At 40.6% G+C, this 25,646-nt stretch overlaps 1 protein-coding gene across 1 annotated transcript; it reads left to right on the top strand.

The window, feature by feature from the left end:
• On the top strand, positions 1–25,107 carry rab3gap1 (RAB3 GTPase activating protein subunit 1). The gene is made up of 24 exons (XM_008279330.1): positions 1–47; positions 160–215; positions 1,618–1,696; positions 1,810–1,942; positions 3,089–3,167; positions 3,718–3,837; positions 4,730–4,895; positions 5,845–5,944; positions 6,224–6,305; positions 6,595–6,663; positions 8,078–8,151; positions 8,645–8,737; positions 9,768–9,940; positions 10,511–10,618; positions 10,828–11,000; positions 12,553–12,607; positions 13,578–13,928; positions 15,266–15,403; positions 16,010–16,237; positions 17,417–17,513; positions 18,253–18,356; positions 18,673–18,788; positions 19,151–19,253; positions 24,529–25,107. The coding sequence occupies exons 1-24, from the start codon at positions 30–32 to the stop codon at positions 24,760–24,762; spliced, it is 2,949 nt and encodes a 982-aa protein (XP_008277552.1). The 5' UTR covers positions 1–29; the 3' UTR covers positions 24,763–25,107.
• Positions 25,108–25,646: the final 539 nt, after the last annotated feature.

The raw sequence follows: 25,646 nt of genomic DNA on the forward strand, positions 1-25,646 counted from the left end.
AGGAAGAAGAAGAAGAACGGAACGTCAACATGGCTGCTGACAGTGATGTGAGTTTACCTGCTAAAACAACTTGAGCAGGCTCAGTGTGCTCGTCTGACGGGACGAGTCACACGAGGACCGTGAATGTGTTTTCACCTCTAACCTGTCGCTCTCTTCCAGCTCGAGTCGGAGGTGTTCGAGATCACCGACTTCACCACAGCGTCGGAGTGGGAACGGTAGGAGAGCAAATCATCACAGTGTCATCACCTACACTGACATTAGAGGTTTAGGCAACACTTACCTCACGTTCACTTCAGTCCTTTGTCGTCGGTGGGGTGTCTGTCGTGTCTCTGTGTGTGACGGGGTTCCGGTGAAGCTGCTCATCATCTCTGTGCTGCATATGTTTACGTTGTCCGCAGATTCGCCATTTTTTTATGAATAGTCTGCCTCCCTGCCACAAAGAAGAACAAGATGACAGCTGGCCCATAACATGACAGTGAAGCCCTATCGTCTCGTTAGAATTAGGTCGTTTAAGTCTCATGGTCATACTGTGCAAAACTCAGAGCAGCCTCCCAGAGATCATCCCTCGAAGGACCTGTGGCCTCGGCTACATCCCATAATGTTGACCAAGGAACCTCTTAAGACAGAAGTTCCATTTTCGACTCTCTCTACAACAGACACATCCCACAGTACTATAAGCAGCAGTCAGCCTGTAACTGTGAACACATCAGAATACATATGCACACAGAACTGACCGATTCCAAACAAAAGATTAGCAGAAGATTGACATATAAATAAATGGTAATTTAACATCTTAAAAAGTATTTTACCTTCACAGCCCTCTCTGTTTTGAGAAACCCAGGTGTGCTGGGATACTGTAGGAAACCTTGCTTGAGTTCCTTGAAGACGTTTCACCTCATCCAAGAGGCTTCATCAGTTCTGACTGACTAGTTGGGAGTCCCAGATACTTATATCCTAAAGGAGCCATTAACACCTGAGTTTCGGTTTCAGTTGGGGGTTTGTTGCTCCTCCCCCTCGTTATGTGGGTCGTTAGTGCTCCCCCTGCCACAAAGAGGTTCGTTAGGGTCTTCTGTGGCTAGGTGTGAATGTACTTTCATCTTCTTTGGGGAGAGCTCTTAGGACTGAATTGTAAACAGGTGAGAGATGATGCCTCAGACCTCCACCTCTGTTGAGAGATGGTCTTTCCAGTTTGACATAGATGGCTTCTTTCACTCCTCTCTCAAACCATCTGTCCTCCCTGGCCAAAATCTCACATCCCAGCTGCTGACTGTCAGCGCAGGAACAGCTTCAGTGTTGCCTTGAACCCCAGACTGGTTAGCAGTGAAGCCACATCAACAACCCAGTTTGGGCAACACTATTGTCACTGTCATCAGTAACAGAATTGGTCCCGTCTCCTCATGAACAGTTCAGCAGTGTCACACAGCTGGTAAACAGATTAGCTCCTCATACAGAAACTGTCTGTCTGCTTTGGGTCACTGAACTCCATGATGATGACCAGTGACACCAGGCCCAGCTGCTATCTTCAGCCACAGATCCATTGTCCTTCTTGGTGGCAGCAACAACCTGTATGTCCTACCAGTCCCTACCGCTGAGTTTAACTCTTATATCTACCTGAAGGTTTGTGTCGAGAGTCGAAGAAGTGCTGAATGACTGGAAGCTGACTGGGAACTCTGCAAGGACATTGTCTCCAGAAAAGGTATTCTGCCCTCATTAGTCCTTTAGTGTTTAGCTGAATAGTGCCAGTGAGTAGTGTGCTGCTGGTGGGTTCTTCGCATTAGTTTTGTTGTGACGATGTTTTTTTGAACACAGGGTCAATACACCAGTGGCACCTGGGGTGAGAAGTCACAGGATATTAATTTTGCTGACTTTAAGTTCTACATAACCCACTACTTCCTGAAAGAAGAATGTGATCAGGATGAAGGGACGGACTCACCCAAGGAAGGTACAGTCATGTTTGGATGAGCCACAATATATACAGGCTCCAGTCAAAAGTTTGGACACACTCACTTAAAGGTTTAGATTTATTTCTACTATTATGAACATTGTAGAACTTTTTGAAGGCTTTTCCTTGGCTGTGTGGCCCTCATCCCTGCTGTTCAGCACATAAATGCAAATCACAGTCAGTGTTCCCCTCCACAACACTTAGCTGCAGAGAGGCGACCCTTTTGTTTTTAGCTAAACACAGACCGCTCAGCTGGCGGCTTGTGAGTATCTTTACACCTGCTCGGCACCTCTCACCCTGGGCAACCCAGAAAAAGGAGAGAGTCCAACCCCTCTCCAGGAGTTTGGTTGAGAACCTCTGCTATGTATGGAGGTCAGCACAACAGCTCCAGCTCTTTCCCACCAGTAAGGTGACATTTCACGTCCTGACAAACAGTTGACAGTGTTGTGGGTTACATGCTCCAGGTGTCCACCATTGCCTACCAGTGACTATTGGTCCCAACAACATAGCTGCTTTAATCACAAGGACACACACACCCCTCCCCTCCAGGTGGTGAACACTGGTTTAACACTTTCTTTGCTTCCTTAATAATTCCATTTGCCTTATGTCATAGATACAGTGTCTTCAGTATTGTTCAACACAAACATTATTGAGTATGTGTCCAATCTTTTGACCGATGCATTTAAGCCTAATGTTTAGAGTAGTGTATTCTAATGTGCTTTTTGTTAAGTTGCTGTATATGAAATAGTTTGAGGCGTTTTACATCCCCTTTCTATAGAGAAACCTGCTGAGCCCGACAGCTCTCCAGAGACAGTAATAGGTTTTTACCAAATCAAAGTATAATTAATTACATTAGTAAATTGAATACATAATTGTAATAAAGTGTCATAAGGACTAACCTATTTTTACGCTCCAGTCATTTGGTAAAAAATGTTTTCAGATCTGGTTAGTAAATGCTTTCAGTAGGCCTTTTTGTAATAGTTTTTTTTTTTTTTTTGTCCCAGCAAATTGCTATTTATCAGTTTATGCATCCTGTTGTTATTCGCTCATTTTTTCTCATGTTCATGTCGTACTCAATGTTGAGTGATAACTTGTAGGTAAAACATAAGATCGCATGTTTGATACGACATTTGTTCTGGTGTCTAGATGTCTTACCCTTGGGGATTCAGGACCTTCTGTGTATGAACAATGATTTCCCTCCTCGAGCCCACTGCCTGGTCAGATGGTGAGTTCAGTCATTCACTGTACTGTCTTACTGCTTATTTCAGGAGAAACATGCATAGATACTTTATACACTACCTTTGTCATGTTGGAGGACAAACATGCAATGCTGCAGACTGACATCTGATGTAGCTGTCGTCATCAAAAACCGACATCTCTTCAAATGATGCTTCAGAGGAAAGGATGTCTTTACTCACATGACTTCCTGTGTCTTCAGTGGGAGGGATTTAGAAGTGAGGAGAAGACTGCAAGTGAAGGAAAGAAAGGAGACATTACAGACAAATGAGAACCAATTTGGGAATGTGGAAGAGAACATATCACTTCCAATCATAAAACAGCGTTGAACGTTGTTAAGGCTAAAAGACTAAAGTTTATTGGGTTGAAATTTCAGTCCATATCATAATATAGTTTTCTTGTATGCACCTTTAAACCATGGGAATCTTTACCATTGTATTCAGGTTCACTAACTATCTTAAAACAATTGTTGTCTCAAGAAGAAAGGGGGGCTCACTATTTTTGTATTTGTTGTACAGTAACTGTGTTTGTGGTGGCAGGTACGGCTTACGAGAGTTTGTGATCATCAGTCCAGGAACAAACTGTGAGGCCATCATCAGCGAGTCCAAATGCAATCTGCTTCTCAGCTCCGTCTCCATATCTCTTGCCAACAGTGGCTGGTGAGTCACTGCCATTACTCACGACAGTGGATGGCTTTATCATATGCCTCCTCATCAACGTTCTGACAATATACTTTGTTACTCCAGTGATTAATCAGACCACTGAAGCTGCATCCTTGTGATATTGTACAATGCATTTATTCAATCATTATTAACCAAAAAATATGTATAGATAGAACATTCATCGGTGGTAAAAGTGAGTACATGTTAGCCAGTATTTCCTCTTTAGCAGAGATGACTTCTTCTAAGTGTTAGGGATGTTGCTGGAACTGGTACTTCAGTGCCAAGTCAAAACCAAAACTCTGAAACTATGGCAATACTTATTTTCTCTGATAGCAAAGGTACAGAAGATGCGGTGAATTTTCACAATATCAGCACGAGAAGGATGCTGTACAGGAGAGACGAGCGCAAAGTAGACCAACACAAACACAACCAAGCCTATCTGAAGCTTTTCAGAAGCATGAAAAAATATGACAAAACTCAGTCCTCACAGTGAACCTGGATGAGTGAGCGGATTTGCTGGTATACTTCGGATCATTGTTCTGTGAAGCGCAAAGCAGGTTTCAGATGCAGATTTGTAACACTGAAAAAATTTCACTGTCAAGAACAAATTTCAGATGTTTTATGTCTTATTACCAAATGAATCAGTTCTAAGGCCTTCAAACTTGTCTGTTGCTACTTCATTATCAGCGTGTCTAATTTGGAGAGTAGAAATAGGATTCTGCTCAATGTTCAGAGTGAACTTGTCGTTGCTCTGTGGTTTGGATGGTGTCGTACAGCCTCAGAGCATTTACCTGCCATTTGCAGCTGAATATGAGTAGTAAGGGAAACATCAGGTGAGCATGCTGACGTCTTTGTAGTAATGACAGCTCCTTTTTATCTTTGCTTTCAGTCAGGTTCCCATGTTTGTGCAGATCCAGCAGAAGTGGAGGCGGATGTATGCTGGGGAGTGCCAGGGACCAGGTGTGCGAACAGACTTTGAAATTGTCCAACTCCGCAAAGTGCCGAGTCAGTACAACCACTTGTCTGGTCTGCTTGATATCTTCAAGTCTAAGATAGTAAGTAACTTCACGTATCGGATATACCAGCCAGCTCTACCTTATCTATTAGAATTTCTCCTTGTATTTTTTGCTCTCACGATCATGAACGGACATGAATTTCTTTTTTCCAGGTTCACACATATTTGATTGAATTACAGCTTGTTTGTTTCTGTTGGTGTAAAAACTGTGGGAATGGTATAATGGGGACTTATTCATGCGGGTGCCAACCACACAACAATACTGAAACTGTTTCTGGGAGGGATTCTCAACACAAACTGAACACACGAAAGTTTGCTGAAAAGTCAATGTATACTAAGCATAATCCCAAATTTATCTTGTTTCTACATAAACAAAATCAGATATAACTAGATTGCATTTCCTTGCGAAAATGCAGCACTTGCTAAAAACTTCTGCAGCTTCCTTACAGATGCTGGAGCTGGCAGGGCAGGCTGTGTAGTCGTAGTAGTGTGTATAGTCACCACTTTTTTCCAGTACAGGTAACGCCGGCAGACTCTTGGAAAAATGTTTTACATGTTGATTCCAGCAATTGTACTTTTGTATAATAAGTAACCAAAGAAGTTCAAATTCAGTTTCAATGTTTTGTTTTTTTTGTTAACCTGCACAAAAGACAGTTCTGAGTCTTTACTTAGGCCATGGTTGTACTGTTTCCATAGAGGTGCAGACTTTTATTTTGCAGTGAAAAATGAGCCCACAGTGAGGAGTATGTGGGACATGAACAAAAAACAAAAAGTTAAAGTCATGGAAATTCAACATGTTTGTTCAACCACATAGTCTTTGTTGTTTATTGGGTGCAGTTTTAACTTTGTCCTCATATTTCCTGGGACTGTTTGGTCAAAAATGACTTAGTGTTACACAAAATCATCTTTTGTCAGGCATACGTAAAGCTTAATGCACAAAGCGTGTCATCCAGCCAACAGCCTTTTTTCTCTGTTTTTTCCCTCATCAGGGTTGTACCCTGTTCCCTCTACCTCCAGTCAACATTGCTATTCGCTTTACATATATTCTCCAAGACTGGCAGCAGTACTCGTGGCCACAGCAGCCTCCAGGTAGGGACATATAGAACAGAGGATGATGTTGTGACATGTTACCAAATCAGATCAAATACAATACAGCTACAGTAAGATAATGTTATAGCAAAAAATCTAAGTGTCATTGTGGCATCATTTTAATGTTGCAATAGTCATTAACCGATGGTTCATGAACTTTTGTGACTGATGTGTACATGTCACAGCCATGGTAGCTCCTGGTGGCCTCAGTGACCATTGCCTGTAAACACTCAGGAGATGTACTGCTGTTTATTTTTATTTGTCGTGGGTTTCTGGTAGACTTTGACACACTCCTTGGAGGCGAGGTCGGAGGGGTGGAGTTTGGGAAGCTTCCATTTGGAGCCTGTGAGGAACCAATTAGGTAAACACATTGTAAATTTGATGACAATGTAACAACTGATTGTAAAGTAAAAACAAAACTGTTGATTTTTTTCTACCCATCCACAGTGAGTACAGTGTATGTGAGAACGTTATTACAAATTACATGATATTTATGTCCTTTTGATGTCTGTGAGATGCTAGATTGTGGCATGTGGGTGAAGAATGGGAAGTTGCTGTTGTTTTGTTTTAGTATTTTAGTGTATTTGTCAGTAAGTGATCATGAAAGGAAAAATAATGACTTATTTTGTGTCTGGTTTTGGCTGTTGCAGTGAACTTCATCTTGCAACCACCTGGCCTCACCTGACAGAGGGAATAGTTGTGGATAATGACGTCTACAGGTAAGAGTCCTACATCTTCTGCTGTGTACACTAGAAGTGAGTCCTGGACCACTGTAACAACACCTGGCTTTAATGGTGTTTTTTTTTTTTTTTTTTTTTTTTTAAGAAAATTGTCTTATTTACTTGAAGAATATCTATTACAACCCTGAAACTGAAGAGCACCTAAAGCATAAATGAGTTGTTGTGTTATGGTCTGATGGGCTTAAAGTTCACCCTTGCCCCATCAGACCATAACACATTTTTGCACATGGTTTTGGGAGATTGGATGTGTCTTTTTGCAAAAATCTGCTGGATTTTCTTTATTCATGAGCTCCTGTGCTATTATCATATGCTTCCTGGCAGCTTACCAGAACAGTTTCCTGTCTTCTCATCAGTCTTTGGAGGGACATCCTGTTCTTGGTTCGCTGTTGTGCCATTTCTTTCCATGTGTTGATTGTCCTCACTGCACTCCATTGTATTTCAAATGTTGAGGATATTCTTTTGTAGCCCTCCCCTGACTGATACACAATGAGATTCTGTTCATGTTTTGAAAGCTCTTTGCAAGACATTGCTTTTGCAGTATGAAGCAACTAGGACTTTGTCAGGATAATCATACATCGTACACAGCCACTCCCTCAAATATATGAGTCGAATTGTTTCTGGGTTTGTTGTCATTGTTGTATAGGTTACAATTTTCCAAAAAGGTGGAGCAAATACTGATAATGATTTGTTCATACTGTATATACTTGAGAATACTGCTGTTTTGTAGTCTATAAAAATATTTTTGTTTAGAATTTTTTTTCTATATTTTAAACTGTAAGGACTTGAAAAAAGGACAAGTATTCCACTTTAGTGTCAGTTGACAGGCTATATCACAAACTGGCTAGTTAGCTGTAGTACCTAATGGGCTTCCAAACCCGGGGTACCAAAAAGGATACCAATACAAGTTCACATGGGTGACCCAATAGCTCGACTTGTTGAGCAAGTGACCCGTGAAAAGAGACTTGAAGTCCCCACCACAGTGCCCATGGATCCTGTCCCATGGCAGGATGTGCAGCATGTCGTTCCCCCTCTCTTGCTCACTTTTCCTGTCTCCAACTGCTCTGCAATTTAGGGCCAGAAAATAAGCTTTAAAAAATAATCATACCAAATTTAAAAAAAAAACAAAAAAACAATATTCAGCATGAAGTGAAGTGAGCACTAATGTCCTCTATAGTTCTGGAGGTTTTTTTCCTTTCAACAAGACTAAACTGAAATATTTTTATTATCACAAGGTGGCAAAATTCCTAAAATAATTACAAATTATTTTTAATGGGCACAAGTCCAACCTGTATAGGTTATACTAAGTTCTAGCTGTGTGTAAAAGACCTACCTATAGTGTGATTTAGTTTGTGGTCATGAAGTTACTGTATACGCTGTATTTATCATCCAACAGTGACCTCGACCCTCTTCAAGCTCCTCATTGGTCAGTTCGAGTCAAGACAGCTGAAAACCCTCAGTGCTTACTGGGTAAGTTGAAACCCTGAGTGACCATCTGATGTTTCATTAGAGTAACATGCTGGCAATCGCTGATAAGTAGTCATCTTGTTTATAAAGTGAACTGGTTTCTGCTCTCAGCTTTTATCAGTGTAATTAAAAACAATAGTAACTTGATAGCAGAAACATGAGGCAGGTGAGGATGAAACACAAATTGGCAAAATAATTCATAATTGACAGGATACATCCATGAATAAACCACCCAGATAGTGGCCATTCCTTATGAGAGAGCCAGACAAACAACCTCCAGCATCAGCGATCAAAATAAGGCAAAATAACAAGATGTACATAAAATTTAATACACATACACAAATATATTACACGCACACACACACACACACATGCATTAACATTGTATATCCTCTATAAAAAAAAAAAGAATTCCTCTGTGGTGTCCAGCTACATGGAGCAGTTTGATCTCCTAAAATGTTGGATGGATTTGACCGTTTCCCATCTTCCCATGAAGGTGATTTTCTGACGGAGTTCTTCAAGCTGGGCTGTAGGAAGGAGTCTACAGAGGAGCTTCTGGGAAGAGGATTGACTGAAGAGGAGGGCAAAGGTCAGGTTCTGGTCTTACTATTCAACACTGAAATGCATGCTCTCATTTCTTGCTGTGCTGTAGCTACACTGTTTTAAGCATGAAGTCCTACGAACACCTTCTCTCTAGCTTTGTGAAATGTTTGTGTAGAGCCTTCACTCATCTGCTGATATGAAATGCTGATATTTTCCTCCATATACAGTCGCAGTCAAAAGTCGAACACAACTACTTATTGAGGGTTTTCTCTTTATTTTTTTACTGTTTTGTACTTGCTAGAATAATACTAAAGAAACACAAACTATGAAAAAACACAAAATGAATTATAAAGTGAGAAAGAACAATTTAGCAAAGCATAATATGTTTTGTACTGTTTATTTGCTTTTTACAAGGGTTAGGAGATCTGCTCTCCATATTGATGACATATGGTGTTGAAGTAACTAATAATGGAATCATTTCCTTCCATTTAGTGACTGCATTGTTTGATTAACACCCACTGTAATGGAACTTTTTGCCAAATTTTCTGAGGCCCACATTGTAAATTCAAACATTGTTAAAAATGCTCAGACAAAAGAGGGTTTTGCAAATACAGCCAGATATAAAACTTCTATGCTATATGTCAAATCAAACGAAAGGGTGTGGATAAAACTGTGAGTTGGTTCATTGACATTTTGAGGAAAAAAAACAGCTGAGTCTAACATTGAGCTAAATGCAGTTGAGGCTGTCATTCTCATGGGGTTTAAAGTCACCCCCTATACTGACCTTATCTGTACTGAGACTAAATCAGCCAAGAACTCTGAGAATTCAGACGAAAACTCAGAGTAGGGGGCAGGTGGTTGATATACAACAACTAACAGCTTGGGTTTTTGTTATCTCCAATTGAATTTGACAGATTAGGAGAAAGGCTTTTAAACAAGTTATGGCTGAATATTGGTCTTGTGTTGATTAATAAGCTTGAGTGAAAGATTGCTGCCACTACTCTGCCTGTATACATAAATTTTGCTATGTAAAATGCTTAATGTGATTGTTAACTGCTGTATTTTTTTCCCTATAGACAACAGTGACATCAGCTCTGCTTTATCCAAGCTGACCGAGCCAACAGCAACTGTGCCAATAACCAAACTATACGTCTCCAATATGGTGCACACGGCTCGAAAGCACATCCGCCGCCACCGCCGCATCGACGAATCACCACTTAACACTGACGTACTCAATTCTGTCCTCCTGGTAAGAGTTTTTCATACAGACTGTTTTATATATGGGACAGTTGAACATTGTTTTACTTATTGCATAGCATTGATAAATGAATGCCATCATTTTGCTTTTCAGGTGGTCTAAACACAAACAGTGTGACTGACTCGGTGATCTGTGTGTTAGGTGTCAATATAAAGCAGCAGTAATATACAGTCAGAGTGAGGACAGTGGCTTGGTGTCCTCAAGTTTCCAGTCCTAATTGCAGCAAGCAATTGCAGCAGTCCTGACAGTCTTGGTCAGTAAGCACTGAGAGCCTGCTGGGTTTTAATCTTGACAGAAGCCTGGCTCCATGTACAAATGATACATTAATTGATTTCTTCAAGTCAGGTGCATTTTTTTAATTGTACAACCATCATTCTGCACAGCTAGTGGCAGGTTCATACCTGCAATCTACATCCAGTGAGTCAGACTAGGCTGGATTAAACCAATATTTATTGTCTGTGACAGGCAAGAGCATCAAACTGATGGGTGTGTTTTATGTAAATATATAATTGAATTCCAGTTTGTGACCTTTTTTTCTGTCTGTATTGTTTCTTGTCTCAGTATCTCTTCCCAGATGCTGCTGTGGAGAAATCATCAGAGAATGTTAAGAGTAAAACTGCACCGTCAAACTCCGGCGAGACAACCGAGCAAGATAAAAACTCAGATTATGTATGTTTGCCATTTTATCACTTACACAATGTGACAGTGTGCCTGGGATTCTAGTCAGGTGAAAGCTTTCAGTTGTGTTGTTTTTGGAGTCAAGGTTGAAAGTTTTGAACAAGAATATATAATATATGTTCATGAACATTTCCATGGGCTGATATTCGATTGATTATGTTTGTCCATCATTTTTCCTGCTTTCTGTCCCCTCACTCTAGAATCTTTTCCTCCAGCTGAAGTCAGCACCCAGTGATAGTCTGACCTACCGGCTGGCATTATGTGTGTGTCTGGTCAACTACAACTACGGTGGGATGCGGGCTGTTGCCCACCTCTGGCAGGAGTTCGTCCTGGAGTTGCGCTACCGCTGGGAAAACAACCACCTTATCTATGGGTCAGTATAACACACATTGTGCTGATCTTAGTAGTGTATATTTATGACATCATACACATGGTTTATGTACATTCACAACATATGCCATCTCAAGTCAAGTCAAAATCAAAGTTACTTAAGTCTGCTGGTCCTGGCCCTCAGACTCTCAAAGCAGATCACACAGAAATTTCAAATTTAAAACAGAGAAACCCAACAAATCTTAATGTTATGAAGATAACCCCAGTTCTCTGATTAGCATTCATTCTATGTGTCACTATGGGAACGCTTCATGCATGACCTCATGAGAAGCTCAAGTATCGTTACACCAGCCCTTATTGGCTGGTACTAGTGACGCCTATGTCAGGAGGGCTTACTATATAATAGACTGACATAGCGTTAGCTGTTGTTCAAAACAAGCTCACCTCTGCCTTGCCTCTGTAGCAAGGAGGCTGATCTGGTGATATACTAATCAGAGAAACAGGGTTGTGTTCATAACCTTAAATTCATTTTCATAGCATTTGTTGCGTGTCTCTCTATGAGGAGAAATACTGACTCCCCGATTGCCAGATATAGCTGTAGAGGTGACAACTGCCCTCAGTGGCACTTCAGAGCTGAGAGGCAGCAGCCTGGAAGGAGCTCACACTGAGGTCTGAGTGCGCCACGGTTGATGTTGTGGCATCTAACCTATAAAAGCTTACAAAGGTGGCGATGCCCAGCATGCAGCCGCACACACCTCTTGGATAAAAACTCCTTTGAAGAGAACTCATTAGATTGCCAGGCTCATAGTGGAATGTGCATGCAGGCCAGTGGGAGGCTAAAGACTAGTATAAGCCAGGGCAATCGCTCCTACTATCCAGTGAGAGAAACATTAGACACTGTTTTTCTGACATGTGGTTTGGCCCAAAACACAAGAAAACAGTCCCTCTATGTTCAAATAAACTTACAGAGCACGAATCGAACACTAAGTATGCAGATGGTGCTGGTGCTCTTCAGAGGAGAAAATCAGGGAATAGAAGGCAGCCAGTTCTATAGGGGAGCACGAGCCCTTAACTTTTGGGATAAAGGCTGGGTTAGGCTGCATACTGACTTTAGGATTCCCCCAGGGAAAAGTGAGTACATGCCTGATGCACAGAAAGTACATGGATCTACTCTAGGGGGGGCAGGAGAGAGTTTAATACATCACCGCCACAGGATGTTCCTGATGTTGACAATATTGCACAGGTGAAAAAAAGTCATCCTAGAGACATGTTTTATGTGTGAGTTAAAGGACATGTCCTTGTCAAAAGTAACTCCAGGTTCCTCACAGTAGAAACCAGAGGCCAAGTAGTTAATGGGTTAGATGCACTTCTGAGGCTTTTAGAGCCAAATACGGTAACTCCAATTTTTGTCTGAGTTTTGGCAAAGAAAATTTCAGGTCATCCAGTTAACTATGTACAGTATCATTCATTTGCAGTGCTTTAGTACTTGAAACACTGCTTCAGTACTTTAAGGAGTAGTTGATGTATTTATTTGCTATGTAAATCAAGTCATGGTCACTTATTTCCGTGCTAACTATGTGCTTTCCAATCTGCAGATTGACTGGTGGACCTCCTGATCTTCGCTGTTGTCTTTTGCATCAGAAGCTCCAGGTAACCGTTCATACAAACACACACAGGGCAAGAACAAGTCCAATGATTTAAAAGTAAATGAGGTAAAGAAATCAGCGGTTAAGGTTCTTTTTGACAGGGAGAACAGTAGGAGAAAAACTGTCACACATAAGACAGAAGAAAACGGCAGTCTTCCCAAATACATAAACTAATCTGTAATTATGCTTCTGACGATTCTGCTTCAAGTAAAGTTATACATATAAATATAGATTATCTCACTGTGACGTGTGTAGATTGTAAGTCATCAGGAGCTTCAGTGAAAAACCGCTGGACCTGCCCGTCATGTGAAATGTTGTGAAGCCAGGTGATGGTCATGGAGACATGAGTAGTAGGTTAACTCATGATTCCAATCTTGCCTTAGGTGAAAGTGTAGGTATGCATGGTTGTAAATGAAATATACAAATGATAAGATCCCTCCAATACATTTTTCACTGTTGTATTCAAGAAAATATACTTATTAGGCTGTCTCCCATCCAAATGTATTCAACTGCTGATACATGTTAAGTGAATCAATCAAAAAATAAGACTCCATCAAAACGTGTTACATGCAGAATGGGCACTTATTCTGTAGCAAATTCAAGTTAAACAAGTTCCTGTGTCTTCTCATTTTATGCTTGTGTTTTTTCGGACATTGCAGAATGCATAATAGAATTTAGTGATGCAAGATGAAGCTAATGAGAAAATGATTCTGTGCATACAACTGAAAGAAGAAGGGGCAGACATCTGTGAGGGGAAGCCTGTGAAAAAACAGAAAAACATTATATTTTTCAGTTCTTTTTATCGCAGTTGCACCATTCCAGCTTGTGCTTTTCATACTGTATGTGTCAGCTCTCAATAACATCATAAAGAAAAAATATGACCGACAGAAAACAAGTCATCACTTTAATACAGATATGAAGACACTAGTGGTAAGTTTTTCATGTCTCCAGAGGTTGTTTTGTGTTCTGCATAGATGCTGAACTGCTGCATAGAGAGGAAGAGGGCCAGAGATGAAGTTCGCAAGACTCTAGAGGGAAGCAAAGACAGAGAACGCAGAGTGTCTGGTGGCTCCCAGAACAGCCGCCAGGCTCCAGAGTCTACTGCAGCCGCAACAAGAGAGTTGTCTCAAGGAAAGTCCTGGGACTCATGGAGTGACAGTGAGGATGAGTTCTTTGAGTGTCTCAGTGACCAAGGAGAGATAGAGGCTCCACAGACTGAGGGAGGAAAAGACGTCAGTAAAGGCAAAGCAGAGGGCCGACTCCACCCCCACAACAACATGACACTCCTCAACTCTACAGAGCCTCTCTATGTTCCCGTCACACAGGTCAGCTCACTCACTCATTCACACACACGTTTACATCTTTGTGTTAAGGATACACATATATTACAACTGCTATTAATCTATGTATTTGTGTATAGATTTGTAACATATACTATATGTCATATCATTACCACTGATATATAAGTTCTGTGTTATGTGTATATAATTATCATATCATTGCCATTTATTCCAATAACATGTAATGTCAGAAAAATAAGGATAAAATAGACATATGTCGGAGCAGTTTTTCTTGGGTTAGAATTATACAAGGAATATGCTGTTTATAACATTTCTAAGGAGTTAAATCTTTATTTACATTTTGATCAGTGGAGTGAAATTAACTATCAGTAATTGAATATTTGTTGGCTCCTGGTAATGATTGTAATACCTGTAGTGTCAAAAGTGACTGCACACCTGTGCAATATTACTAAAATGTTAAATACAAATGTTACATAATTGTATTATAATAATAGTATTATTTTTAAATTAAAATATATACAGTATTTGACCCCCTGGATATTTAACAGTAAACAAGTTAGGGTTACATGACAGTAAAACACAGCTTCCAAAGTACAACCTAAGTGAGTACACTTGTGACCACTGCAATAATAATTTTGAGTCTGTTTACCCGTATAACAGTGATATTGATATATTTATGGCTCTTTGCATAGTTTAAACAATAACTCATGAACAGGTTGTTTTTTTTTAGTTCTGGTCTGGGTTGGGTTTTACACAACCTGGATTGACATTGTAAGGAACAGGTGTGAAAGCAGATTTCGTAGCGATGTCAGAGGGTCCAACCAACTAAATATAAGCTGAAACACAGCTGTAGAAGATGGAGATACATTAAGAGACACACTACCAACAACAGAAGGAGCAGTGACTGTTCTCCAAAACTGGCACCATACACAGTTCACTGTTTATACACTGTTGTGTTGAAAAACAAATTGGTACATAATTCTGCAAGTACTTCACGGGGTTGTCTGTAAAAATGTGCATGGTTTCAGTGACTGCTCAGACAGCGCGAAGGATGTTTGATGATGTCAAAAAAGGTGCGTCTGATATGAGGTTTCAGCAGTTTGCATCAGTTGTGCATCAAATGAAGGTGTGTCTTCTGAGGTCACAGTGTTTTTTAGACAGCATTGCCTCTGCTGCAGCTCAGCAAAGAAACATTCTGTGTCTGGAGCCACAAAGAAATGTGCTCTTTCTGCAGCTCTGGAAGACGCCCACTTAAACCTTGCAATCTCCAGCTGAACTCAAGAATACAGATGACTGAGTCAACTCTAAAATGTTATTAGTGAGTGTATGTACACACAGTAATATGTGTGTTTCATTTCCAGGAACCTGCTCCCATGACAGAGGATCTGTTAGAGGAGCAGTCGGAGGTGCTGGCCAAGCTGGGCACGTCGGCTGAAGGCACCCACCTCCGGGCTCGGATGCAGAGCGCATGTCTGCTCTCCGACATGGAGTCCTTTAAGGTGAGACAGGCAACATGCATACATTTACTGTCCACCTGTGTGTCCTGCACAGTGAAAATATTTTTACAGTATCCAACCCAAGAACAAGTTGTCTATTAAGTGTAACATTAATTTTGACTTCAACCAATGTCGAAAGAAAACCATCCCTTGCTGCTTCAAAAAGGTAGACTAGTCTTCTCTTGGACAACTAGAAATTATGAGCCACTCTCTTGCAGGACTGCTGTACAATCTGTAACTGATTTATGGAATACATTTAGTTACTTTTCCAGAAAATATAGGAAACAGATTGGACAGACCACAGAAACATACAGGGCATCACACCTGTATGCAAAGGTCAACTAAAGGAGTATTGTCAAAGCAAATACTTTTGTCAAATGACAGGAACACAAAGCAACTTCTTGATTCAGGTTAGGCTCATGTTGGACTCATTCAATAGACAGCTGTCCTCCACCTTCACACTGTTTGCTAAAACAACAGTGTAGTTGCACACATACACTGACTCACTGATTTATCACCAGAAAAAGGTTTAGCTTCAGCTTCACTTTTCTGATTTTGTTTGTAAGCATGTTCCCACTCTTCAATATCCTTTTTCATCTCTCTCCACAGGCAGCCAACCCAGGCTGTGTTCTGGAGGACTTTGTGCGCTGGTACTCTCCCAGGGATTATGTGGAGGAGGAGGTGGTGGATGAGAAGGGTAACACAGTGGTGAAAGGCGAGCTTAGTCCCAGGATGAAGATCCCAGGCAACATGTGGGTGGAGGCTTGGGAAACAGCCAGGGTGACACCTGCACGGCGCCAGAGAAGACTTTTTGATGACACTAAGGAGGCAGAAAAGGTCATTTTAAGTATAACTGAATCTACAACTGACATCAAAAATCATGACTGAACCTCAGGGGCTGGGAAGCCACTAGAACGCAGGGGCAGAAAGAGTCTCTAACTTTCTCTGTGTTCCCTTAATGTAGATGATCTGCTGTCATGAAATGATATTTTTGTTAATTTCCTCTGAAAACATGCTGATCATAAAATAATGATTTCATCATTACCAATGCTCCAACTTGATAATGACTTCTCTTTAGAAGCTGTGATCAGATTTCATACCGCATCTGGCATCTAACAACAGAAAAAAATCTGTAATGAGAACAACAAACTTGCATTACACACAGTGTATGTGATGACAGAGAGGACGTTTGATGGAGACAGTCTCCATCTTTCCTTACCCGTGTCTCTCATTTTCCGCATTTACAAAATGGAAAACTAGTTTTGGGATGTATGTTTTAAGCCAAACACCTTCTAGCATTTGCAGATGGAAAAAGGATTGCTTTGATTCATGTGTCCTAAAGTCATCCCACATTGGAGCCACTGTCTAGTGTTCCCTCTAACAGGGGCTGCTTGAGTGGCAAAAAAAAAAAATCTTGGTTTGACAATAAATTTCTACTTAAACACATTTTTAGCACATTAGTCGAACCAGATAAGCGCTGACTTGCATATCAGTCGGAACAAAGCATCAGTACTGCTGCTGGTGTATTAGGCAGTATGAGAGTGATAGCAGCACTTACAGTCTTTTCCTGCAGCTCTTTCTGAACTACTGCCACCATTCTCTGTCATTGTACTGTTTGTAATTGGAACTGCTTGTGAGGAAGTTTAACTTACGCTAAACATCATCTGCCTCACAAGCTACTCAGCTGTTAAAATATATCCTTGTAGTTTCCTTGTGCATTGCACTCAAATCAGGCTGCTCTTATCCACTAACCTACTTCTGTTTATGTTGTCAGTCAAACAGAATTTTTTGCCTAGAATCACTTTTCTGTACTGAGGATATTCTCACCAGCCACTGCATCAGAAACTCCTGTACACCTGCTTTATGTGTTTATCCCACGCTGTAAAATCAACAGTATAAAAACTATTGCTGACTTTTGTGCCAACATGACATGTTTTTCTGACGGAGAGCAGCAAGAGGCAAACTGAGGCCAAATGAATGAACAAAATTAAACCTGGGTTTTGATTGTCTTCTTAGGTTCTGCACTATTTGGCAATGCAGAAACCTGCAGACGTGGCCTCTCACCTCCTGCCCTGCATGATCCATGCTGCTATTCTAAAGCTGAAAGAGGAAGGTGAGTCTTTATTTTTGTGTGACAAATTTGTTATGACATCAGTCAAATATATGAGCTGTCAGTTGTAAACCCAGTATTATCAAGACCAACACACAGTACATTAGAAAAACTAAGTCTAAGTTTATATACATCCAAGGCTGTAGTGTAGGATTTTTTAAAAAGCTCTTTCAGCATGACTTTTCATGGTGCAGATGTGTTGCAATGATTGAGCAGAACAACAGCTCACAGTTGAAAATGCTGTGTTATGTAATGTAACATAGAGGTGATTAGTAGACTTGTCTTTCTGCTCAGTATAAAGAAACATTGCCAACCTAAAGCCTGTGATGGCAGTGAGGGTCACAGAGGGACTGTTCTTGGTTAATCTGCTGACTTTTTTTCTCTGGATGCCATAAAGTCAAAGTTTTCATTTTTCTCTGAAATATTTCAACATCTACTACATCCATCGACTCTGGTAACTCATTCATGGGTCCTAGATGAATCTTAATGTCTTTGGTGATTCTTTGACTTCTACTTCAGTGAGCACCAGCAAGGTCGACATCTGTGGTTTTGAGTGAAAGATCTATTGGATAGATGGCCATTGGGTACACCTCTGAACAGAGTTTGATTTGCCAAAACTCCTTTCTTAAAAACAAATGAACAGACTATGTCGAATAATCCTCAGTATTCTCTCTCCTGTAACTGATCACCTTCTGTTCTGTTTCTCCTCTTTTCTGTCTGCTCTTGATTCCCTCTCTTACAGAGTCAGTAGAAGACATTCCATCAGTCAAAAAAAGCATTCAGCAGGCTGTATCTCAAGCCAGCAAGCTGCTTCATCCCCCCAACCGGGACTACAAGAAGTTAGAGGTCAGTGACAACTGCACTCAGATTTTCACTGGAAATGTATTGATGTGGTGTCAGACTTTTGGACCCAACTGTTTCTCAGAACTTTTTACAACATTTCATCTCGAGAGTCTTAAGTAACCGCTAAGTCAGATTTGGTAGCAATTATGTTAATAGATGATATAAATACTGAAAGATATAGATTGACAGAACGCATTATTGACTATTGGTTGTAGTAACCACTGCAGTGGAAGAATTCTTGTCTGAACTAACCGTGCTACAGCTGTTAATGTGTTGGAGTTCTGAAAGCATACGTGTGGGTACGACTCTGTATGTGCAGGATTTCATGAACCAGTTGATGGTTATGGAGATAAGCATCACCCGCGCTCGCTCACTCAAGGCCAAGTTTTCTGTAAGTGAGGATGAAAAGGGAGAGGATGCAGATGAGCTTGAGAAGTAAGTCACTCAGTTTTGTTTACACTGCTGTTTAGTCAACAAAACAGATCATTTTTAACAAACGTTTACACAGTTTGAGCCAAAATGTTGTTGTCTGTTGATGTTTACAGTCAAAAGTTTGGACCTACTTAATATTTTTAGGGTTTTTTTCCCTTTTTTACTGTTTCAACATTTTACAAATATTTAAAAATCCTTCAAAATGAATAGTTGTACTCAAATGTTTAATTGCTGCTGTCTTATTAGCTTAGCTCTGTAAGCTCTTTAATGTTTTTTAATTTCACCTCCACTGTCTTGGAGTTCATGTGGACACATTTACCTAAACTTTATTAAAACCACGACACTTTGTGAATGTTTTCCTCCAGGTTTGTGAGCTCCTTGCTGGAGGAGCCAGAGGTGGCAGTGATCGGAGCTGGTCAAGGCCCGGCTGGCAGCATCATCCACAGACTGTTTATCAACTCTCAGAGGGTAGGAAGGCCCAGTCTTTTCTCTCTCTCTCTTTCTGTGCCATTGTTTATCAGCGCTTGTTACCTTTGGTTTGGTGGAACCACAGTCCTGATAGTCACTGAGACAGAGATTTACATCTGAATTATAGGACTAGGTCTTGCACAGAATAGAATGCTGCTCCTTCTGGAGAAAGATGTTGCTACATGCATTTGGTGTCTTGCAGGCAGCTTGAAGTACAAACTGAGTTACATGAAGTTGCTGTATCAAATACACCAAATGATGTCAGCAGGATACTGACTCTTTACATAAATCAGGTGTCAGCTCCTGATTTTATTCAGCATCAGTATCATTGTTATCAGTGTCATGTGCTCTTCCTTCGTATAACAGGATGTCAAATCCTCTTGATGCATTTATGTGCTTTTTCTTTTAAGTTGTACATTTTGTGTTGTTTTTCTTCCTGCTGCTTGAATGAAGTTGGCTGATTTCACCAGTGACGAGGTAACCATGAGCAATAAGACTCCTCCCAGCTACCTGCCAGTTTTAGTGATACTGCAATGTCAAACATACACACACACACACACACACGCACACACACAGAAAACAGCCTTAATAAGTTGCTTGCATCTGTTCTTTAAACAAGCAGTCTCACTTTGATCAATACCTCTTAAACCTTAAGTCAGCAATACGAGGTGTGTCAGAAAAGTTCCAGGACTGGTGTCACAAAAGACATATTTCAAATCCAAACTACAAGTTTTCCTCTTCGAAGTAATCCCCCTGGAGTCTAACACACTTTCCCAGCCTTCTCTGCCACGCTGCCATGTACTCCTGGAAGGATTCTTCCAGGATTCTCTTCAGCTTCGTCGTCACAGCAATCTTGATGTCGTCCACGTCTTCAAAACAGGTCCCCTTGATAACCCCCCCTTGAGCTTGGGGAAGAGGAATAAATCCCACAGAGCCAGGTGGGGTGAGTAGGGAGGTTGCTCCAACACGGCGATGTTGTTCTCAGCCAGAAACTGTCAGATGCTCAGGGCGTTGTGAGCAGGCGTGTTGTCATGGTGAAGTAGCCACGACTTGTCCCGCCACAACTCTCGCCTCTTCTCACGCACTGAAGGAAGCAAACACCACAGGATCTCTTTGTAGACGTGCTGGTTGATCGACTGATGGGAAAAACTCATAGTTTGGGTTTGAAATATATCTTTTGTGACACCAGTCCTGGAACTTTTCTGACACACCTCGTATTTCTATCTGACTGTCTGTAAGCTGATGAATCCACTAATAATTATCTGCAGCTCCTTTGTTACACTCAGCTCTACAGAGCATGTTAGCATCTTTTACTGTATTGTCTTATTTTTGCCTGTTGTTGCTCATAAACTGCACTTTGATCAATTTCATTTCCAGCAGCAGCAGCAGGCATCGTTCAGTGAAACAAACTGTATGCTAAAGTCCATTGTAAAGAACAAGCTGTAAAATACGGAAAACCAATTGGAGCACGCAAAGAGCCAAATATTTTTCTTGGAAGTTAATGCAGACCAAACCAGAGCTGAAATTCAACAGATGGACACAAATACACCAGACTAATGCTAAATATTGCTGTGTGTCAGCTAGATGTATAAATGCAAGGCTGAAACATTTGTTAAAGCAACTTTATGAGGTGATACCATGGTAATGTTGTGCACTGACAGCATATAAAAGGTTTACATAAACTAGTTTTGTATTAGCTACTGTCAATTGAATGTATAGTCAAACATATATGTACAACATGTACATTTGGAAAGATCTTGACTATATAAAACATAAATACTCACATTAGGTACAAGCAGCTGTGACTCATGCTCACACACAGCCGACCATATTCAACTTAATATCTCACAAGTTTTAACAGAAGTAAATATGTTATCTTCATTTTCTCTCACATTTCTCTGATGTGACCTGCTTTGAAATCAGGGTGTATTTGGTGACATGGAGGTTTGCATCACAAAGTATTGTAGGTGTGGTAGCTTTAGTCTTGTAGTCCATGTTGCACATAGAGAAAGCTGTTCTTTAATTCCCTGTAGATCCAGTTGAGCTACTTTGTGTCTTGGTACTCCTGAGAAGCACATACCTACCAGATATATTTATTCAAGAAGCACATCTTCTTTTAGTTTTTATTTATATTTTGCATGCTGGGTTTTACATTCATTGCTCGGTTCCACCATAGAGGTTTCTGATCACTATCTATAAAAGCCATATATAGATAGTGTATATGGCTACACTATCAACTTCACAATGTTAGACTCGTATCGCTTACATATAGAAGCAGCAGGTTAATAAATGCTTCATCATCCCATTTTATAACTTATATTTCACACATCAAAATATAAAATGTAATCTCAAATGCCAAGTTAGATAGTTATCTTTCCCAATATGCATAAATGAATGTACAAAAAAAAGAACCGGTCTCATGTGATCCACAGACTGAGAGTCTGGCTCTGAATGGATCGATGATGAAGCTAGGACTGGTACTGAGTTGCTCTAGTTACTATTGTGGCCTCACAGCAAGAACATTCTCTGTTGAAACCCACTGACTTCAGTCTTTCTGTAGAGTTCTGATGACGCTAGTTTTCTCTCTCTCTCACAGATTGTCTCCCACAGTCCGAATGCATTAAATTTAGGTTGTTTGGACATTTTAAATAGGCATGAAGGTGTGAAGGCAAATCATGTTCAAATAGACCCAGTATAATTTGGATCCAGTCTGACTCAGGTTTTGGATCTGGTTTGGGTTGCACCAACTGTTGGTTGCTGTGCCTTAGTTTGTTCTTTCTAATTGGCTACAACTAATTGTTTTCAAAGTATAAAGTTGCTAACTTTGTTCCCACCAGTCAAATGTAAGAGATATGTAATAATGCCTTTAGTCATGAGTGTAAACGGTTACTGACTGGCAGTGTCCATTCAGGAAACAAGCAGCATCACAGTGCAACAAAAGATCCATATTTCATTTCAGTTGAGAAGAATTTCTAAGCTTTATCAGCCTCTAATCTGTAGTCTGCTCAGAGTAGCAAGCACTCAGTAGATAGTGATGAGAAACCTGGAGACATTTCTAATCATGTACACAGAAAAACCCTGTACACACCCACATGCATGGGTGGCCTGTGAACTTCAAGTTGTTAGTGTGACTAGACACAAGATGTCACATTAGAGCTAGTGTAGTATCAGCATTCTCACACTGTCTGACCCTGTGTGTCTCCCATTTTCTCCTTCATGGAATCATCACTCCATGTGTGGCCTGTTGCACCAGTTCAACTTCACAACATTTTGTTTTAGGAGTCTTGCTTCAAGGGGCTGGACCAAGCCTTTTTAATACCACGCTTGAAAATGCAAACAATGTTCCAACGAAACCCTCTGCTCAAAGCCAAAGTCCACAAATGTTAATGTCTGAAAACAGCAGGTGTTTGAGAACTGTTTGTAGTCTAACAGCTTACGTCAGGACTTTTTTAGCTTTGCCTCAAACACTGGAGAAATAGGAAGATGTAATCCAAGAGCAACTAAGCCTCACATGTTTAAACCCGAAACTGATACTGAAGAAGAAGAATGATGCAGGAAAGTCCACCCTGGATTTGTTAGTGAGGTTTGTTACATATGAAACATGTGAATCTGTGCTTATCTATAGTTAGTCCACTAACAGAGAGTCTGGTTGGTAGTTTATGTAGCGTTAACTATTCCTTGACAATCAAGAGTTTGCCTGACAACTTCTCTGTAGTAACAACAGTCCAGTGAGTGCAGCCAGTAGTAAACTGTATTCATGTGTTTATTGGGACTATTCAGGGTCGTGCTAACTTTGAACTCTGCACAGTCGTTGTACACTTTTGGGGAAAGTCGCACAAAACGGCTTGTGAACAGACTATTGTGGGCCAGTTCAGCCTGAGCAGCAGGCAGGTTCCTAAAGAAAGACGATTTTCACATGAATCATTTCAAACATTTGTTTTTGAACTGACTAAGTAAACACAGAGAGGCGTCTGTTCTCGTGACTCCTCCTCATACAGCAAACTGATGGACTATTTAGGACATCCCACGTACTTATGGACCATATTTTAACAATGGGCATTAGTGTGCTTAATCAGATTTGGCTAATTTTAAACTATCCCATCATCCTTCTCTCCACTGTGAAGCACTCTTTATAGTAGCGCATGGTTTTCACACAGTCATATAAACAGAGCAGTAATCATAGATTTAGTGTTACTAGATGTTCATTGTTATCCTTCCACGTGCTGAGGGTAGTTCATCGAGTTCATTTATCCATTTTGGGCCTCTTGGTATAGTTTGTTGATCCAATATTCAAAGACTCATAGTTTTCTATTGTACTTTTTAAATGCCCCACTATTTTTATTTCAGGGTCAATTACTGTATTTCCAGTGTTATCTCATAATCTTTTAATTTTTAATTCTTTCATCTGCCGTGTTAATAATTACCCGTTTTTTCATCTTGGTCATAAAAAGTCTAAGTGTGAAGAGACTAGAGGATGCCTTTACAGATGATCATTTATTTATTCAGTCTCAGAGCAATAGTTCTTTTTTCAAGATTCTGATTCCAGTTGTTCCCTTTTCTGTCTCAGTTTTCTGTCTCAGTCCGATTTAATATTCTGTCATGGCAACAGTGTGTATTTTAGAAGTTGATCCAGCAGAGCTGTGAGTGTATCTGTGGGCTGGGGTTTACTTGATCAGAAGTAGCTCTTAAAGTAGCATCTGACCACATCAGAATGTGTTTATTTAGTTTTTTCTATGAAAACATAACACATATATAATACTGGTCTGTTCTCATGTTTTTATATTTGGACTCAAATCTGCTTCTGGAAATACTAAAACTATGCTACATTAGAGCTCCAAATATTTTTTAACCGCAGCTAAACAAAGACCAAATTAAAGTAAAAAGTGCTCTGTTTCCACGTTAGCTATAAACTACAATGGCCAGCTGTTTTCTATTTAACAAAGCTTTCCTGTATTTGTGGTGTAAAAGCTTTGTTTGTGCGCTGGTTTCTGAGTCATAGTAGAAACCAGTGCCCTGGAGGCTGAGTGAATGTTGACTTTGGTGTCTTTATCAATTTTTTGAAAGAGAAAAATACTTGGCATCTAAATGTTTTCTTTGCAAAAATGCAAATTTTAACTCACCTACGTATGTTTTGTTTTATCTGTAACTGGTGCATCAGGCTGCAGCTTTTCAAGCTACACGCACATTTCTTAGAAACCTCCTCCTGCTCGTTGTGGCTAGTTTTCACACTTCGCCTTCTTGCTACTTTCACATGTCACCCTCTCTCCCCTGTTAGGCTGCCCTGCTGGCACCAATGGATGACGACCTGGTCTCTGACAGGAAGCTGACTGGACGAAGCAGTAAAGTAGCAGACTTTCCACCTCCGGCAGGCCGAGAGATTCTGCTGCGAACATGCGTCCCCCGACCAGCACCGTACTCCAAAGCTCTGCCTCAGCGGCTGTTCTGTGTGCTGATGAAGGACGAGTTCAGACTGGCAGGGGCCTTCTCTACAGACACCTCCTTCTTCTAGGAACCACGGTCCATTTGTAAATAATGATTTACCTTTGCAACCCAGGAGTAGAAGATCGTTTAAGGACACGGGATGGTGCATTAAAAATGATTAGTGCGTTTATTGGTTGGGTTGTTTGTGTATTCACACAAATGCTTGTTTATTATGAGCGAAAGGTCTCATTACGGCATGACATATCCATGTTGGCTACATATGAGGGGTTGACCGATATGGTTTTTCAGGGCTGATATCAGTACCAATTATTACTAATCAAAGAGACCAATAACTTGTATTTAGAACTGATATATCTTTGTAGTAGTAAAATAAAATCTTGGTGTCCAAGTGTAGAATAACTCAAACACTAAATTCTGTTTATTTGCCTTTATTTATTTCTGTTTTACATGTTTAACTGAGGAGTTTGCACGTTCTCCCTGTGCAGCGTGGGTTCTCTCCAGGTTCTCTGGCTTCCTCCCACACAGTCCAAAAACATGTTGAGGTTAATTGGTGATTCTAAATTGTCCGTAGGTGTGAATGTGAATGTGTCTTTAAGTGTAGCCCTGTGATAGACTGGTGACCTGTCCAGGTGTCCTCTGCCTTTGCCCGAAGTCAGCTGGGATAGACTCCACCCTCCCACGACCCTAGTGAGGATTAAGCGGTGTATTCAGTGCTGATAGGCTGTTACTCTTGAGGTGTAACCAACCAGATGGTGCTGTGGGCGGGACGTTGTTTGAGACCACAGAGTGATCCCTACACTTAAGAGGTATCTGAGCATAAGTAGTGCATTTTTAAATTAATTTATTTTATCTGGACTTGAGTTATAAAAATAATGATACCCGTAATCAGGAAAAACACTTAAAACTGTTTCTGATGATCAGCTAAACCAATAATCGGTCGATCCCTGCTCT

Source organism: Stegastes partitus, unplaced genomic scaffold (genome assembly GCF_000690725.1).
Source record: "Stegastes partitus isolate 25-593 unplaced genomic scaffold, Stegastes_partitus-1.0.2 Scaffold154, whole genome shotgun sequence".
In the NCBI taxonomy this organism is placed as follows: Eukaryota; Metazoa; Chordata; class Actinopteri; family Pomacentridae; genus Stegastes; species Stegastes partitus.

Bases quoted from the DNA above. Each gene is read 5' to 3' on its own strand.
- rab3gap1 (XM_008279330.1), top strand. The intron at 1,943-3,088 runs GTACAGTCATGT...TCTGGTGTCTAG, and splicing joins GACGGACTCACCCAAGGAAG to ATGTCTTACCCTTGGGGATT. The intron at 18,789-19,150 runs GTAAGTCACTCA...GTTTTCCTCCAG, and splicing joins GATGCAGATGAGCTTGAGAA to GTTTGTGAGCTCCTTGCTGG.